Raw genomic sequence first — 17559 nt, forward strand, 5'->3', positions numbered from 1 at the left:
TCACAAGGACGGCGCGCCTCACGGGTGGGCAGAGGGACCCCGGAACGCGAGAGGCTGAGCCCGACACCCCCACCCGTGACATCCACTCACACTGCTTCGGCCGAGCGGTGAGGGGACGCGGCCCTCGGGGGGCTGGGCCCGGCTCCCGCCCTCCCCGCCAGCCCGCGGCCGTGGCGCACCTTGAGCATGGCCTGCTGGTCCTCGCTGTACTCCACCTGGGCGGTGGACAGGTTGAGCACGAAGCGCTCCACGGCGTCCTTGTCGTGGTTGTACATGTAGGCGTAGGGCCGCCGCACCACCACGAAGCGCCTGGCCCAGCCGGCCGTGTGCGGCTCCAGGAAGTGCAGGTAGCCCTTCTTGGAGACGATGGGGCTGCGGGGCGGGACGCGTCAAAACCGCCTCTCCAAGGCCTCCCACCGCAACACCCCCACTTCCGCAGCCTCCCACTGGGCACAGCCCCCGAGCCCCTGCCACAGCCTCCCACCGGCCCTGCCCGGTCCGCGGCCTCCCACCGGGCCCGCACGTCCAGGCTCTGGGCCACCGTCCTGTCCTCTCTATCAGCTCCTTTTCCACCCCTGCCCTAGGTTTGGCTGGGGCTTGGTCTCCTGATTACAGCACAGAGCTGCCCCTGCCCCACATAGGGTGCAGTGGGGTGGGGTGGGGGGGGGGGGGGAGTCTGTTTGCCCCCAGCACTGCCCCAGGTCGGGGGGTGGTCTCCTGACTGCCTGCACTCCCCCAGGTCGGGGGGTGGTCTCCTGACCCCCTGCACCGCCTCAGGTCAGGGGGTGGTCTCCTGACCCCCAGCACTGCCCAGGTCGGGGCGGCTGCCGTCCCTGCAGAGGCAGAGCTGGGGTCCTCAGGAGCCGGCTGGGCAGGGCCCTCACACACCTGACACGGATTTCCTGGATGTCAGGCACCAGCAGGCGCTGGGGCTCCTTGTCGGCTTCCGCTGCCCGGGCAGGGGAGGGGAGCTTCTTGGCATCTACCTCGGGCAGGGGCTCAGGCTCCGGGCTGGCGGGCCGGGAGCAGGGCTGTGGGGTCCTGGGGAAGCAGAATGAAGCCACTGCAGCGCCAGGGGCACCTGGAGGGCCCGGGAACCTTGGCCAGGCTCCCTGGGGGCCAGCATCACCTCCGGGACCGCCGGGGCACTCACCAGGGTCCACCTGCCGCCGGCTTCTTCAGGGATGCCCTGGCCCCCCACCCCCACCCCAAGAGAGCAGCTCCCCATCTCATCTCTAAAGTTGGACCGAGGCTGACTCGGCTTCCTCAGGGACCACCTGCATGGAGGGAGCGGGCGGTCCGCGGCCCGGCCAGAGGGGCCGACGTGCTGGCCGACGTGGCCTGTCTCAGGATGGGGCCCAGAGGGCTTCACACCTTTCTCAGTCAGAGAACAAAGACCCCAAGGAGCTACAAGATCTGGGGGTCAGACGCGAGTGGTGGCAGCGGGGGCCCCACATCAGCAGAAGTCAGTGGACCCAAAGGCCCCCGGGCCTCTGCTTTGCCACCGCTTCTCCCACTGTTCCATTTGCCACTGGGAAGGGCTTTGATTGAGCGTTTTGACCTGTTCCCAGCCTTATGGAAGAGCGTATTTTAAATTTATGCTTTAGCAGAAAGTGGCCCGGGAAAGGCAGCGTGAGCCCTGCCCCGTTGCGTGGCCACCCCCAGACGCCGGCACCTCAAGCCGGCCTGCCCCCGCCATCCAGCCCCCGCCCCCGCCCCCCGCCGGCCGCGGTGCGCTCCTGCAGGCCGGCCAGCACCTACCTCAGGTCGGTGGCCCCATACCGGCCCTCGACCAGGGAGGGGCAGGTGGAGGAGGGGGTGAGCGTGGCGGCCCCCAGCGGGGACATGGACGGGTCCCGCAGCAGGGTGACCGACATCTCAGAGAGCTGCAGAGGAGATGGCGTTCTCTGAGCCAGCGCAGGGCCCCAGTGGGAGGGCACCTCCCACCCCAACGGCCGGACCCTCCTGCCTGCCCCACCCAGGGCTTCGGGCTCTGCCTCGGGGGAATGGGAGGACCCCTGGGCGAGGACCAGGGAGGGCACGTGTACCGTCAGCACGTGTAGCCCCACGGCCATGGCGAGAGAAGCTCTGGGCAGAGGGAGAGGCCAGCGAGAGGGCAGAGGGCAGGACCCCCGCAGGGCCGAGTGAGGGCGCAGGCAGGACCCCCCCGGAGGCTCCGTGCAGGGCAGCACAGGAGCTGGGGGGACAGGCCTGAGGCTGCCGGCCCCAATGGGCCCCCGGGTGAGGACAGAAGCTAAGGAGGGGCTGGACTCGCCCAGGACAGGGGCAGTGGGGTGAGGCCAGGTCGGACGGCACTGCTACTGGAAACAGTGGGCAGAGGAGTGCACCTTGCTGTTCCCTGTGCGGCCCTGGCCTCCAGGCCTGAGCCCAGAGGCATCCCTCTGGGCTGGTGGAGGGGTGTCCCTAGGAAAACCCGAGTTCCCTCTTGGAGCCGACAGTCCCGCGGGCGCCCCCGCCCCGTGCCCACCTTGCTCTCGCTGGCGCTGACGCAGACGTGGCTGTGGGTGTACTCTCTGTTGAAGGAGTGGGTGAGGAGCCGTAAGCACTGTGGGCAGAGAAAATGCCTGGTCAGGAGCCCCCAGGACCTGGCTCGGATGTGGATGCGAGCGACTAGCCGAGGGGCCAGGCACCCCAGGAGGAGGTGGGCAGCACCCCACCTCTCCCAGGGGGTAGGGCCATCTGAGGAAGCCTCCTGCGGCAGGCTGGTGCCTGGGCAAAGGAGGGGGTGGGGGCACACGAAGTGCAGGAGGTCTTCCCCGTGGCCCACCCAGCGGGAGAAAGGGCCGGCTTTGGGGAGGTGGTGAGCTCCCCGTCAGTGTGAGTATTCAAGAGCGGGGGGCACCACTTGGAGGAGGAGGCTGTAAACAGTCCCTGAGTCCCAGTGTGGGTGGGGCGGGGTGGGGACGAGGTCAAGGTGACTCCAGGGCCCTGGGGCCCTCGTTCTCCCAGGTCCCCCGCCTGCAGGCCGGCCGGCCACCCACCTTGACAGCCAGCTCCCGCTGCCGCTCGCTGGGCGCCTCCAGGGATGCTGGCCGGGCCTCAGCCGTGAGCGGGGAGGAGGCACTGGAGGAGCCGTGGGCCTCGGAGCCTTCACTGGAGGCGGGGGACAGCGTCTCGGGGCCGGGCCGCTGGGCCGCCTCCAGCTTCTCTCGCAGCAGCAGGTAGTGCCTGGTCTTCTCCACCTGTGCGGGGCGCGAGCGCGGCCTCACTCTGTGCCCTCAGGCTGGGGCGGGCGCCGTGGAGCCCACAGGCCTGCCTGCGCCCTAGTGCAAGCGGACGGACAAGCTCCGGGGGCGCAGCCTTGGGAAGGGCCCAGAACGTGGACGGACGCGGACCCGACGCCCTCTTTCCACCCACTGCTGCAGCCGGCGGCCAGTGCCCGCTGCTGGTCACGGGCTGTCCTGACCGGAGCCACCGAAGGGCTCGCGCCCCCCAGTTCTCTTCCCAATGTCTGTCTCGTCTCTGCTACACGCCCCCTAGTCTGCGGCTGGACCAAGGGCGCACGTCCCGCCCGAGCCGGGGCCGTCGTGAGGCTCTGAGCCCCGTGACAGGCGGGCCGGGCACTCACCTCCTGCAGGAGACTCAGCTTCTCCAGCTCCCACTGGTGGTCCAGGATGAGGCTGTCGCTACGCGGCCTCCAGCCCGCCAGGTTCTCCTCGCCGCGGACGTAGGCCACGGATGTGTCCAGCACCCGGCGGCGCCGCCGCTGCATGCCTGCACGGGCCGCGGACGTGGCATACCCCGCGGGGGCTGCGCCGGCCCCCACCGTCCTCCAGCCCCCCAGGGCCTCTGGGTGAGGGCTCCCCGCATGGCAGCGTAGCCGAGGTCACCCGAGTGTCCCCCGTGGAGCCTTCTCCCTGACCTCCATCAGCGCCCCCCCAACCCCCGCCCAGAGGGCGCAGGGCAGACGCCTACCTGGGCTACCCGCGTCAGCCACGTGGCACAGACTCAGCTCGTACACGCCCGTCACGCGGTTGCTGTGGAGGGGGCGTTGTCACCCGCGTGACAATGGCCGGGCACCCGTTCACCATCACATGCACTCTGGGCACGAGTCCCACGGCCCGCACGCCAGGCAGTGGGGGCTGCGGTGTCAGGGTCCCCGTCCCAGACGCCCGCTGGGCCCCCTTTGTCTTGGGACCTTTGACTCTGCCTAGGGCACCCCACTAACCCACTCATGGAGGGGGGCCCACGGTCCCAAGGTGACCTCCTGGATGACAGGGTCACAGGGTCATGGCCATCCAGGACCCCACGCTCTTTCCTCCCAGCTGTGCCCCCCGGGGCGGCCACCCACAACACAGGGTGTGTGAGCATCACTGAAGGTGACCAGCAGGGACCCTGGGTGTCCCCGCTCCTGGGGCGGGATCCCTCCACTGCCTTCCTCCCCTCCTCCAGGAACGCAGAGAGCAGTCAGAGTGCGAGAGGACTCTGGGCCTGGGGTCTGACCCCCCAGGTGCCGGGAGGCCTGGCTCAGCACATGCCCCTGGGGATGTGCCATCCAGGGTCCCTCTGTCCCCACCTCCCTGGGCCCAGTGTTCACCCTGCCCAGCGACAGGGCCCCACGGCTGCTGGGGAGGAAGGTCACCCAGGACCACCCATGGGAGCCCCAGAGTGGACACACAGGCCTTCCTGCTACACCTGGCAGGTAGGCTCCAGCTCTCTCCCGCCCCCCAACACAACATCCGTGTCCCCACAAGTGCGCCAAGGCCTCTCCCGCTGGTCCAAGCGAGATGGGCCGGAGAGCGCTCCTGGCGGGCTCACCTCTCTGAGGCCCGCAGGCTCCCACTGCCGAACAGGTTGCGGATGGAGCGCGAGGCGGGCAGCTTGGCGTCGCGCGAGTAGAAGACCATGCAGAAGTCCTTGGTGACCACGGCCGGCTGCGTGCAGTTCTCCATCTGCGGGGTCGAGGGTTCAGTGCAGGCTCGCCCGGGCCGACCCAGCCCCCCGGCCTCAGCCCCAGACCCTCAGTGCAGGCTTGCCTGGGCCGACACAGCCCCCCGGCCCTCTCCTCCCGGGGCTCAGCTCAGGCTCGCCTGGGCCGACCCAGCCCCCGGCCTCAGCCCCAGACCCTCAGCGCAGGCTTGCCTGGGCCGACACAGCCCCCCGGCCCTCTCCTCCCAGGGCTCAGCTCAGGCTCGCCTGGGCCGACCCAGCCCCCGGCCTCAGCCCCAGACCCTCAGCGCAGGCTTGCCTGGACCGACACAGCCCCCCGGCCCTCTCCTTCCAGGGCTCAGCGCAGACTCGCCAGTGCCGACCCAGCCCTCAGGCCTCTCCTCTCTGGGTTCAGGGCAGGCACGCCCAGGCTGACCCAGCCCCCTGGCCTCTCCTCCCGGGGGAGGCCCAAGAGCTGCACCACCCGCAGCCGCAGACCCTCCCCTCTCCCCCATCCCTGGGGCAGCCCCAACACAGGCAAGAGTCTCTGCCCCCACCTTGAACCAACTCCGGCTGGAGATGCCGGGTGTCCCTGCAGGACACCCCAACATCCCGGACACGGGCCTCAGCCTCCTCCCCGTGGAACCGGGGTGACACATGGCCCAAAATGTTTGTGAGGATCTGACTGGACCCTGTCTGTGCGCCCATGGGCCAACCCTAAAGGCCACGGGAGGTCACTGCACGACGAGCGAGCCGCTGTCTCAAACAGCAGGTTCTCTTGTGTTCCCGAAACCCCAGGGTGACAACGGACAACGTGGACGTGTCCTGGGGTCTTGCTTCGGTGATGCCCTACCAGTGTTTGCTCAGCCTGAGCAAAGCTCACCCCACGGGGCGGTCACACTGGCCCCCACGTTACAGCCACAGTAACTAGACTCTGGGGTAGGGAGGCAGGGTGGCTGGGTACTTCTGTCTCTACCGCCCCGCTGGCTGCTGCACCCGTGAGAAATGCCCACACCCCCAGCTTCTCCTACGCTTCCAAGGGAGTCACAGCCAGAGACCCTTGCGATGGGGAAAAGAAGGCTTCTGTTCTTGTGCTGTCTGGAACACAGATGCAACGTCTGGTGGTGCTGCAGCCATCTTGCAACCCCAAGGACAAACCCACACACTAAAGATAGAGGAACTGACTAATTCTGATCATTCCCATTAAAAGTACACAGATTAAACTCAAGGACTCAAGAAGCCCTCTGGGAAGACAACAGGGTTGGCTGGGGTTGTGTGGGACTAACAAGCCCCCTTATTGTCCATTGTCCGGAAACTCGGGCTTGGGGGGGCAGGTGATTTGGGGGGAGGCCCTGGGCACAGGTTTCTTGCCTCGATATAAGCAGAGAGGGTCATGTAAATCTTCTCTCGGTAAGGGGTGACCCGGTTCAGCAGGAGGGAGTTGTGCATGGAGCTGTCCCACGCAGCCTCAAACTGGTAAAAGGTTCTAGAAGGAAGCAGAGGTGAGGTAGAAAGATGATGGAGTGTGGTGTGCTCTCAGTGGGGACGGGGACATGCAGACGGACACACGGAGACAGACGGACGTGTGGGCCACCTGCAGGGCGAGCCGCTGGGGCCGGGGTCCAGGGAGGACAGACCCCTCCTTACTCAGGACGGGGCCACCGGACGCCCCACCAGAGGGGGCCCTGGAGCGCTCTGAGCGCCACCCTGGGGGGGTGGGAGGTTTCAGCCCAGGGTTCTGGAGCCGAGGCGGGAATGGGAGGGTGGAGGGGAGAGGAGCTGTGATCACAGGAGAGGCGAGGGACCCCCTGAGCCTGAGTAAGGAGGTGCGCGGCCTCTCCCTGGACCCGAAGGGAGCCTGCCGGGTCTGTAGAGCTCTCTGCAGCATCTCCTCCCCAACTGATCGCCCTGGGGGATGATGCTGGGGGTGGAAACCGGGGCGGCCCCCTGAAGACAGCACAGCCCCTGCCGCTGCGGCCGGGCCCCACAGAGCAGGCGGCGGGTGCTTCTTTCTGTCCCCAGTGTCTAAGTCAGAAAGTAACGACCAGAGCAAAAGCTCACCGGAGTGAGCGGCCAGGAGCCCACGCCACGGGCGGCTCGGGGCAGCCTCAGGGGCCAGACCAGTGGTGGCCTCCACTCCTGGCCGGCTTTCCTGTTACCCAACAGCTTCTGTTCTCAATTGTCCTAAACCCCTGCCTCAGTCCCGGCCTAAGAGTCGAGGACCGTCACTCATGAGCTGGGAATTTGCCTCAAGCCCTAGCGTGGCCGCTCTGCGGGCCCTGGCAGCCCAGCTTCTCCGGTTTCCACCCCGCATCCCCACGAAGACACGGCAGAGAACAGGTCAGCACAAGCAGGGCGCCGCACACGCCCCCGCACGGCCAGCCCCACCCGGGGTGTGGACGGCAGGGCAGCGACGCCGTGAAGTGGCCGCCCCTTCTCCGCGGCGCAGTCCGGGGTCACAGGAGAAGCAGCGGGACAGGGCAGGGCCAGCGCCGGGCACGTCACGAGGCAGACCCACAGGGAGGAGGTGAGGACAGCGGGGGGACCGGAGGGCGGACGGGGAGCGGGAGGGGAAACTGAAAACCGGAGAGGGCGGGCCAGCGGGCGCGGAAGAGAAAAGAGCTGTACCTAGTGTCACTTCCAAACGAAACGCTAAAGGCGGAGGCAGCCAGGACACACGTACACACACAGAAGAGACCACATGTCAGAACGAGCACCGTCACCCGGCCGGATACAAGCTGACTGACACGGAGCAGGCGGGCGCCGCACCACGCTGCCCATGGGGCTGCTGACCGCCATGCCCGGGGCCAGACACTACCCGGGGGGGGGGGCCCCACTGAGTCCACAGGGTGGGGGGGCCCACGCTGAGCACATGAGGGTGGGGGTCCACTCTGAACCCCCGGGGCGTGGGGGGTCCACTCTGAGCACACGAGGGTGGGGGGTCCACTCTGAGCCCCCGGAGGGTGGGGGGCCCACTCTGAGCCCCTGGGGTGGGGGTCCACTCTGAACCCCCGGGGCGTGGGGGGTCCACTCTGAGCACACGAGGGTGGGGGGTCCACTCTAAGCCCCCGGAGGGTGGGGGGCCCACTCTGAGCCCCTGGGGTGGGGGTCCACTCTGAACCCCCGGGGCGTGGGGGGTCCACTCTGAGCACACGAGGGTGGGGGGCCCACTCTGAGCCCCCGGGGCGTGGGGGGGCCCACTCTGAGCCCCTGGGGTGGGGGGTCCACTCTGAGCACACGAGGGTCGGGGGCCCACTCTGAGCCCCTGGGGTGGGGGGCCCACTCTGAGCACACGAGGGTCGGGGGTCCACTCTAAGCCCCCGGAGGGTGGGGGGCCCACTCTGAGCCCCTGGGGTGGGGGTCCACTCTGAACCCCCGGGGCGTGGGGGGTCCACTCTGAGCACACGAGGGTGGGGGGCCCACTCTGAGCCCCCGGGGCGTGGGGGGGCCCACTCTGAGCCCCTGGGGTGGGGGGTCCACTCTGAGCACACGAGGGTCGGGGGCCCACTCTGAGCCCCTGGGGTGGGGGGCCCACTCTGAGCACACGAGGGTCGGGGGTCCACTCTAAGCCCCCGGAGGGTGGGGGGTCCACTCTGAACCCCCGGGGCGTGGGGGGCCCACTCTGAGCCCCCGGCCTGGGCACTGGAGACGCCCCCCTTCCCCGTGTCCTTGGGTTCGTCCCCAGCAGGACCAGCTGGGCATACCTGGAGCTGCCACCCAGACCCAGAGAGATGCCCTCTGTCCCCAGGGCCCCCAGATGCCCCAGCTCTGAGGGGCCAGGCCCATGGGCAGAGCCAGAGGCCCACTGCAGCCCAGCTCGGAGCGATGCCACTTCACAGCACATGACCTTGGGCTGTCAGCAGACACACCACGCCCTGCTTCCTGGTCGGACGGTGGTGGTCACTGTCCTGCCAGCTACGTGAGCCGGTGTGGAGTGGAGGACAGCGCCTGCGCGCGTGGGTCAGGACTAGTCCTCGCCTCAGATGCTCCCACTGGCCCAGCACCTGGCTCAGTGCTGCCCCGTCGGCCTGCCTCAAATTTTGCTGAAGGACATGGAGGGCTTCCTTCCCTTGGCAAGGGCCCAGCCCACCCCAGCAGGGCGGGGCAGCGGCCACCTGCCCGTGTGGGACTCAGGCAGTCACGCAGGGGCCCCGAGCTTGCTGGACAGGGTGTGGGAGGCACTGACTCGTGCCCCCTCGATGACATGGCAAGGAGCTCAGACCCAGCGGGCTCACAGGGAGCCACGGTATACCCAAGCGGCGACTGGGAGGCAGGACCCCTCCCTCCCCGCCCCGGCCCCGGCCCCCATACCCAAGCAGGCGTCAGGTCACCCTGGAACTGCTGCCCCACCCCCCACAGCACTGCTCCCTCTGTCTAAGCAACACTCAGCCAGACCCCGGTGCCACTAAGGGGGGCGGGTGGCCCAGACATGGGGCCTCTGGAGCCACAGCATCCGCTTTACTGAGAACTGGTCAGGAATGCAGATTCCAGGGCCCTCACACCACGGAGGCAGAGATGCCGAGCAGGGCCGCCTTGAGGGCAGACAGTCAGCACTTCACGGTCAGCTCGCCCGTCATCCTGAGGACCCTCTGCACCCAGGCATCCTGGGGAAACTCTGAGCCACAGCAGGGCCAGCCCAGCCGTTCCCCTGGCGAGGCCTCGGGGCCTAGTCTGCCCTGCCAGCCACGCGCCACACTCCGGACCCTGCTTGAAAAGGGGCGGGCGCCCAGGCTGCACCCACAGCAGAGCCCCTGGCCATGCGGAGAATCCCCATCCGCACAGCCCTGCAGCCCTCACATTCCTCCATCCACGTCCAGGAGGCTCGGCTGACTTCCTGACCCCAAGTGAGCCCTCCAGGCGGGAAGGAGGTCCTGGATGAGGGGCCTGGAGACAGGACACCCCAGGTTCAATTCTGGGACAGACCGTCTGAGGCTCAAACAAGCAAGGGCCCACGTGGGGAACACTGGAAACTCAGAAGTTTTGTTGGGACTTCCCTGGTGGTCTGGTGGTTAAGACTCTGAGCTTCCACTGCAGGGACACCGGTTTGACCCTGGTCAGGGAACTAAGATCCCACATGCCATGTTGTAGGGCCAAAATATAAAAATGATTAAAAATAACAAGTTTAAAAAAAACTGTTGACAAAGAAAATGTCATGTGTTGCAAAACATCCTCTCCGCCTCGTTTTCTGTTCAATCAGTGTGACTTTGTGGCCAGGCAGGGGTCCTGCCAGACACGGTTCCATTCTCCCGGGTCTGTGTCACGGGAGCCCCTTAGTCCTGCCTCGCACCCTCTCAGCATATTCAAAAGCAGAGACGTTACTTTGCCAACGAACGTCTGTACAGTCAAAGCTATGGTTTTTCAGCTCATGTATGGATGTGAGAGTTGGACCATAAAGAAAGCTGAGAACTAAAGAATTGATGCTTTTGAACTGTGGTGTTGGAGAAGACTCTTGATCTCTTTGGACTGCAAGGAGATCAAACCAGTTCATCCTAAAGGAAATCAGTCTTGAATATTCATTGGAAGGACTGATGCGGAAGCTAGAGCTCCAGCAACACTTTGGCCATCTCACGCGAAGAACTGATTCATTTGAAAAGACCCTGATGCTGGGAAAGATTGAAGGTGGGAGGAGAAGGGGACAACAGAGGATGAGATGGTTGGATGGCGTCACTGAGTTGATGGACATGAGTTTGAGCAAACTCCGGGAGTTGGTGATGGACGGGAAGGCCTGGCGTGCTGAGGTCCATGAAGTCGCAAAGAGTCGGACACAACTGAGCGACAGAACCGAACCGAACTGAACTGCACCCTCTTGGGGCTGGAGGCCCTGAGGTGCTCAGAGGCCCAGGGGCTGCCCGGGGGGAGGTAAGAGAATCTCAGGGCTCCCAGCACGACCCCCTGGGCACTCTGAGTATGACCACCACCCCTGCTGCGATGGCCTGACAGGGCTCATTCAGACAACTTCTGACAAGTGTCACAGCCATGGGCGCCCATGGGCAGGCCCAGTGGGCAGCCTGGTGCGAGATTCTGCTGAGAATCTGCACATGAAGCCCCTCCCTCGAGGTGTCAACCAGAAATGCCTTAGGCTCTGGGAAGTATGTTTCTTGAAAGAGTCACCTTTAGAAGTGACCTAGGAACTCAGGGAAGGTGATCTGAGCCCCCTGAATTGCAGCCAGGGCAGCCCTCCTGTCCAGTGGGGACCATGATCACTGAGTGCAGCCACGCGGCTAAAAGCAGGGGAACGGCCTTGAACCTCAGAGACGCAGCTCTGTATCTGGATGTGACTTTTGCACAGCCGAGTGGCGTCTCCTGCCACGCAGAGTGAGCACTCTGACCAGAGGGACGGAGGGAAGGGAGGATCGAGGGGTGAGGGGACAAATGAGCTCCTCAGCAGGCTCTGAGCTTCCTGGAGACAGACTCCCCCTGTTTAGTCTTTAATCCCTTTTGAACAATCGCAGAACATGGCTCATGTGTGATGAATGAACGAATGAATGAGTGGGGTCGTGTCCCGTGCGACAGGTAAATGAATGAGTGAGTGGGGGTCGTGTCCCATCGATGGTGCAGCAAACAGGACAGAGAGGAGACTCTGCAAGTTCCTGACCCGGGCCTGTCCCGGGAGGCTGGGGCAGCAGCCCTCGGGGCACCTGAGCCACCTGTCTGGAGAAATCCGACCCTGTGCCTGCTGGGAGGGGTGAGGGTCACCGTGGACCACCCTCGTCCCCAGCCTCAACACCACCCTACTTTAGAGGGTCTCGTGGCCCGTTTCTGCCCCGGGCACTGGGAGCCCTGGGGCAGGAGAGTGAGCCCGGGTAAGACGCACGGACGGGGTGGAAGGTAGAAGGTCTGACCCGCTCTTCGTGGGTCAGGCTGGGTCACCAGCTCTCCTCCTTACTCCCTACCGTGAGAGTGAGAGCGTTTTAATAACTAGGCTCTTTGCTGAGGAGGTTTGTGCCTTAGGAGTATTTCAAATTAAATGCTAAGACTCTAGGGAGCCCTTTGGACTGCAAGGAGATCAAACCAGTCCATCCTAAAGGAAATAAACCCTGAATAGTCATTGGAAGGACTGACGCTGACACTGAAGCGCCAATACGTTGGCCACCTGATGCGAAGAGCTGACTCACTGAAAAGACCCTGACTCTGGGAAAGACTGAGGGCAGGAGGAGAAGGGGACGACAGAGGATGAGAAGGAGGGATGGCATCACTGACTCCATGGACAGGAGTTTGAGCAAGCTCCAGAAGCTGGTGGAGGACAAGGAAGCCTGGTGTGCTGCAGCCCATGGGGTCGCAAACAGCTGGACACAACTGAGCGACTGACCAGCAAGGCAGCAGTAAAAATAACCACACGCGTTAACACAGCTCCGCGTGCAGGCCCTCCTTAGAGCTTGTCTGATTCGTTGCATCTAGTCTCACACACTGGGGCAGCCCTCACAGAGTCCCCGGCCTACGGGCCGGACCGCAGGCTCCAGAAGGCCCTGCTATGCCTGCACATTCACACAGCCAGCCCGGCCAGCTTGCAGCCCCAGGCCCCACCCCACCCCAGACATCCGGGACGGGCCCCTCTGCTCATCCCCAGAACCTCCCACCACAGCAGCTTCCTGCTGCGTGAGGCAGGCCCTAGCCCAAGGCTCAGGGCTCTGACCCCTCGCCCCTCCCAGCTCTCTGGGCCTCCTCTTGCAGGCCAAGGCCACTGGGGGCCCACGAGCCCAGCTCTGCAGCTGGGGGCTGGGGTGAGGTCCTTCTGCAGCCTGGGGGCTGGTGCTAAGGCCCTGCTGAGTAGGAGCCCCCCACCCCCACGGCCGTCTCCTCCTGGCCATGGGGAATGTTTCTATTTCATGAGGTACCTTCAGGGGGTGTCCTGGACCACGCCTCTATCACACCGGGCTGACTGTGGACACGCAAACTGGAACAAAACGCACACCCCTGTGTGATCGTACTGATGGACTCATCAGGGAAACAGCCCCGAAGTCGGGTCCCCTCTGGGGATGAACCCCAGAGCTCTTTTGAGAACAGGCAGACTACAGGCTGCAGCCGCCACGGAGGGCCCAGTTTGCTTCCAGGACCAGCTGGCAGGCTGCCACCTCCAGGAAGCCCTCCAGATTGCCCAAGAGGAGCAGGTCCCTGCTCTCTGGGCCCCGCGGGGATGTGACCTTCCTCTAGTGCAGCTTCACCGCAGGTTTTCCTTGACAGAGTCCCCGCCACAGCCAGCCACCTGTCCCCAGGGAGGGCCTGATCCTGCCCTGGGTGTGCATGCCCTGGGGACACGCTGACAGGAACCACAGCCTGCTGACCACCCCTTGGGGCCTCAGCTAGAGCTGCCCGGGGCACAGAGTGACCATCCGTCCCAGGACCTCGCGCCAGACCTGACCTCAGCAGGTTGGCTGGTGCCCTGCCCTCTGCTCTGGGCAACCCCCCGAGAAGGGGCAGGCACTGCCCCATGCCCCTTTGAGGACCAGGCGTCCTCACTGGGGGCCTTCCGCTGCCCCCCTCCTCTTCCAGAACAGAGACCCCAGGGCACCGAGCTCTGGCCACAGTCCACAGGGCCCAGAAGAGACCGCGGCCTCAGGGACAGGGTCCATAACACGGACTGAAGTCCGTCCACCGCGGGGCCTCCAGGACCCTGCCCCCGGCCGCCAAGCCCAGAGCCCCGGTGGGGAGGATCTCCGTGGCTGGCCCAGGAGCCCGTGACTCGGGGGCTGGTCCTGGGACGAGGCGAGTCCGGAGCCGGGCCCTTCGCCCCTCACCACCCACCCGTTTCCTGAAGGGCGTGTGGTGGCTACACCAGGAGCCTGGCTCGGTGAGGGGCCGCGCCCGGGGCGGTGGGGCAGAGTGGGGAGGGCTGGGCCGGGCCGTGCCTGTCCGCCCCCGTCCTGCGCCCACTACGCACCCCCTTTGCTCTCTCACTGTGTGGGGAGGGAGCCGGCCAGCCTGCATGCGGGCGCCTGCTCCTGCTGGGGCGAGGCGGGGCACGGGCAAGGCTCGGGGTGGGGGGAGCGGGGAGGCCAGCCAGCGTCTACAAGGGCAGAAACTACCGAAGCAGCCAAGGTCAAGAGTGGAGGGCGGGGGGCTCAGCCGCGGGGGGAGGGTGATGGGAGGAAGCGGTGTGACGGGGAGAGGAAAAAGGAAATAAAACGGGAGGAGAAGACGGCAGAGACAGACGAGGAGGTGAGCGAGTGTGGAGGGGCCCGCAAGCTGGAATGAGATCTCGGGGCTGTGGAGTGGGGGCAGGCTGAAAGAAACCAGGGGCACGGATGGTACCTAGGCATGTCCGAATCAAGAAACTGCCTGCAAAACACAAACAATCAGAGGTTAGTGGGGGCGGGGGCCGGGGGGCAGCAGCAGCGGAGCAGGCGGGGGGCAGAGCGGAGGAGTGTCCGCGGCAGGCGGTGGCCCGTCGGAGCCAGGGGCCACACAGCCTGGGGACCCTGAGCGGGGGTCGGGGGACGGGGGCTGTGGCAAAGCGGGTGGGCAGCCGAGGCACAGGGCCCAAGGCTGGCCTGGGTCTCCAGGCGGGGAGAGCGCCTGACCTGTCACCCGCGGAGCTCTGAGGGCGTCAGCCGGGGTCTAGAGGACAGGAGGGCCCTTGTGGGGGGCTGCTGGGAGGCAAGCAAGCCTCCACATGCCGCCCGCCTGGGGCCACCTGCTGAGGGGGTCCCCGAGACTCTTCCCAGGGCGGGGCTCGGGTCAGGGCCGTGCTGGGGTCAGACAGCAGGAGGAGGGGAAGTCAAGCAGGGCCAAAGCAGCTGCGGGCAGAGACTCTGGTCTGGGGGTTTCCTGGAGCCCCCAGGGGCCCTGACCTCCGGCACCTGAGCTGGCCTCTCGTCCCGCGGTCCCCAGGGCACAGGCCTGGCCTCCTGACTTCCAGGAGCAGGGCAAACCTTTTCAGCCAAAGCCCCACTGACCCGAGATCCAGCCCCGTAAGCTCCCCAGAACGTGCCCCACAGCCACTGTGCCGGCCAGAGGACGGGAGCCCAGATTTATGGTCCCAGAGGCACCCACACCCTCCTCCTCTCTGGCCCACGCGCCTTCTAGCCCAAGAATGGAGATGTTGCCAGGAGAAAGGGAGGGCTAGAGGCTGGGGGACGCTGAGGTCGCTTTCCAGGTCCCCAGAGGCACTCGGCGTGCCAGAGCCCTCCCTGGTGACACGGGTCCCCTCAGCCCCACCCCCGGGTCCCGGTCTCAGAGGCCCGGGTCCCCGCAGGCAGCCCACGCAGAGGGCGCCAGGCCCTCTGCTGTGTCCCCAGGTTGCGTCCTCACGGCAACGGGCCTGCCGCATGAGCCGCACCCCCGTTCCCGTAAGCCCAGCCTGCCTGTCATGGTGCCCCCACCCTGAGAGAACACCCCCCAGCATCCTCATCCAACCCTCCCTCCTCTGGACACGAGTGCAGGCTGCGTTTCCTCTGGAAGGTTCCGGGGCAGGACTGGAGCAGAGCCATGCCTGCCCCTGTGGGTTGCTTCCCGCTCTCCGGGGAGTCTGCGAGGAAGCCCAGCTCTGTCTGGACCAAGACCCTTTATTCTTATGGATCCAGCTCCCCTGGCAAAGGGGGCCCCACCCACTCCAGCGCACCCAGCGCTCAAGACACTTCGTACGAACGCGGCACAGGAGCCCGTGGAGATGCCCGCAGCTGGAGCTCGGGGTCAGCTCTCGGCTTCTGCCTCTTAGGCCAGGTCGAGCCTTCAGAACTTGGGAGCCCCCTCCCCATGTCCCCACGCCCCCAGAAAGCAGCATCTCAGACAGAGCCAAGCCTACCAACGTCCCCCCAGGAGGGCGGCTCTGGCAGGGAGCTGTCTGCCCCAGCCTGGCCCCCAGAGGCCTCTCCCCCAAAACCCCCAAGCCCGGCAAACCCAGTGAGGAGGAGTGTGTGCCAAGCCATGCTGTTGGGCACACCCCCACCCCGGGATGCCAGACCACTGGCCAGCTTGACCCTGAGCTGCTCCAGGACCCTGGGCCGCAGGGAGGACGCCTGCTAAAGGGGACATGTGCCCGCAGCAGCGTGGCCGGGAAGTCCAGCCCGCTCACCCGCCCCATGCTGCCTCCCGGCCGCAAGAGTCCTGAGGACCCAGCTCCTCCGCCAGCAACGCCTGCGTGCCCCTCCATCAGGGGACCAAGCGACAGCTCACCAGGGGCCCCTCCCTGCACCACCTCCTGGAGGGTCAGGAAGAAGGGCCTGGAGAGCTCAGGGCCTAGCGCAGCCAGGCAGGCCAGGTGGGGGCTGAGAACACACTCCGGGCCCTCCTCCAGAGAGCACCAACCCCGAGAGGACTCACCGGTCATCCTGGGCTGGGCAGATGTATCCAGACGAGAGGATGCTGAGCGACAAGATATTAGGGTCGATCAGAGACTCGTCCGTTTCCGGGGTGTTTCGGATGCGACCTGCGGGAAGCGGGGCGGGCTGCACGTCACTTCCCAGGAGGGCAGGCGGACACCAGGTCCCCGCTGTCCACCTCTTCCTGGGCAGGAGCTTCCAGCTACAAGGCTGTGCCACAGGGCTCCCCACACAGCCACAGGGGCACCCGGCTAAAGGCAACACCAAGAGGGGCAGGGAGGCCCACGCAGGGTCTGCAGCTGGAATCAAGACTGATGGGAGAAATACCCACAATCTCAGAGATGCAGGTGACACCACCCTAGTGGCAGAAACTGAAGAGGAACTAAAGAGCCTCTTGATGAGGGTGGAAGAAGAGAGTGAAGAAGCTGGCTTGAAACTCAGCATTCAAAAAACTCAAGATCACAGCAACTGGTTCCATCACTTCATGGCAAATAGATGGATAAAAAGTGGAAACTGCAGATTTATTTTCCTGGGCTCCAAAACCACTGTGGATGGTGACTGCAGCCACGAAATTAAAAGATCCTTGCTCCTTGGAAGAAAAGTTATGACAAACCTGGACACCGTATTAAAAAGCAGAGACATCACTTTGCTGACAAAGGTCTGTATGGTCAAAGCTATGGTTTTCCCAGTACTCATGTAAGGATGTGAGAGCTGAACCATGAAGAAGGCTGAGCACCAAGGAATCTATGCTTCTGAACTCTCGTGCTGGACAAGACTCTTGAGAGTCCCTTTGACAACAAGGAGAACAAACCAGTCAATCCTAGAGGAAATCAGTCCTGAATATTCATCGGAAGGACTGATACCGAAGCTGAAACTCCAGTACTTTGGCCACCTGATGTGAAGAGCCGACTCTTTGGAAAAGACCCTGATACTGGGAAAGATTGAAGGCGGGAGAAGGGGACCACAGAGGATGAGATGGTTGGATGGCACCACCGTCTCGATGGACATGAGTGTGAGTCAACTCCGGGAGTTGGTGAATGGACAGGGAAGCCTGGCGTGCTGCAGTCCATGGAGTTGCAGAGTCAGACGTGGTTCGGTGACTGAACAGCACCACACGCAGGGTCTGCAGCTGCCCAAGGTGCTGCCTGTCAGGGGGCGTCCTCCCGCAGCCTAAGTTCTGAGCTTCTTGGTTTCTCAGCTATAAGTAACTCTTGCAATATCTCCCCACCCCAGTTGATAGGTTCCAATCACCCAGCCTGGGACCCACAGGCCCTCCTACTCATTGGAAGAGGACATCTTGGCAAGATGAGAAGGAAAAGATGTTTCCTCTCTTTTTATACTTAAAAAAAAAAATGAAGAGAAACACTATCAGTCAAAAATGTCTCCTTGCAAAGGCTGTTTCCAGCAAAGC

General features: G+C 64.9%; 1 protein-coding gene across 23 annotated transcripts in view; it reads right to left on the reverse strand.

Moving 5' to 3' along the window:
* KIF1A (kinesin family member 1A) overlaps window positions 1-17559 on the reverse strand; it is an 87054-nt gene that overhangs the window by 3637 nt on the left and 65858 nt on the right. For 7 of the 23 annotated variants that reach the window (XM_061412895.1, XM_061412881.1, XM_061412887.1 and 4 more), the window contains 10 exons: window positions 16150-16255; window positions 6262-6376; window positions 4780-4913; window positions 3937-3998; window positions 3590-3735; window positions 3003-3203; window positions 2489-2566; window positions 1762-1886; window positions 889-1041; window positions 180-372 (listed from right to left, as the gene is read on the reverse strand). In XM_061412895.1, coding sequence (XP_061268879.1) covers window positions 180-372; window positions 889-1041; window positions 1762-1886; window positions 2489-2566; window positions 3003-3203; window positions 3590-3735; window positions 3937-3998; window positions 4780-4913; window positions 6262-6376; window positions 16150-16255 — 1313 coding nt within the window. Of the gene's footprint in view, window positions 1-179; window positions 373-888; window positions 1042-1761; window positions 1887-2488; window positions 2567-3002; window positions 3204-3589; window positions 3736-3936; window positions 3999-4779; window positions 4914-6261; window positions 6377-7518; window positions 7543-14139; window positions 14167-16149; window positions 16256-17559 lie in introns of all 23 variants that reach the window. The other 16 variants (XM_061412874.1, XM_061412876.1, XM_061412871.1 and 13 more) reach the window with 3 other exon arrangements.

This window comes from Bos javanicus, chromosome 3 (assembly GCF_032452875.1).
Source record: "Bos javanicus breed banteng chromosome 3, ARS-OSU_banteng_1.0, whole genome shotgun sequence".
Lineage (NCBI taxonomy): Eukaryota > Metazoa > Chordata > Mammalia > Artiodactyla > Bovidae > Bos > Bos javanicus.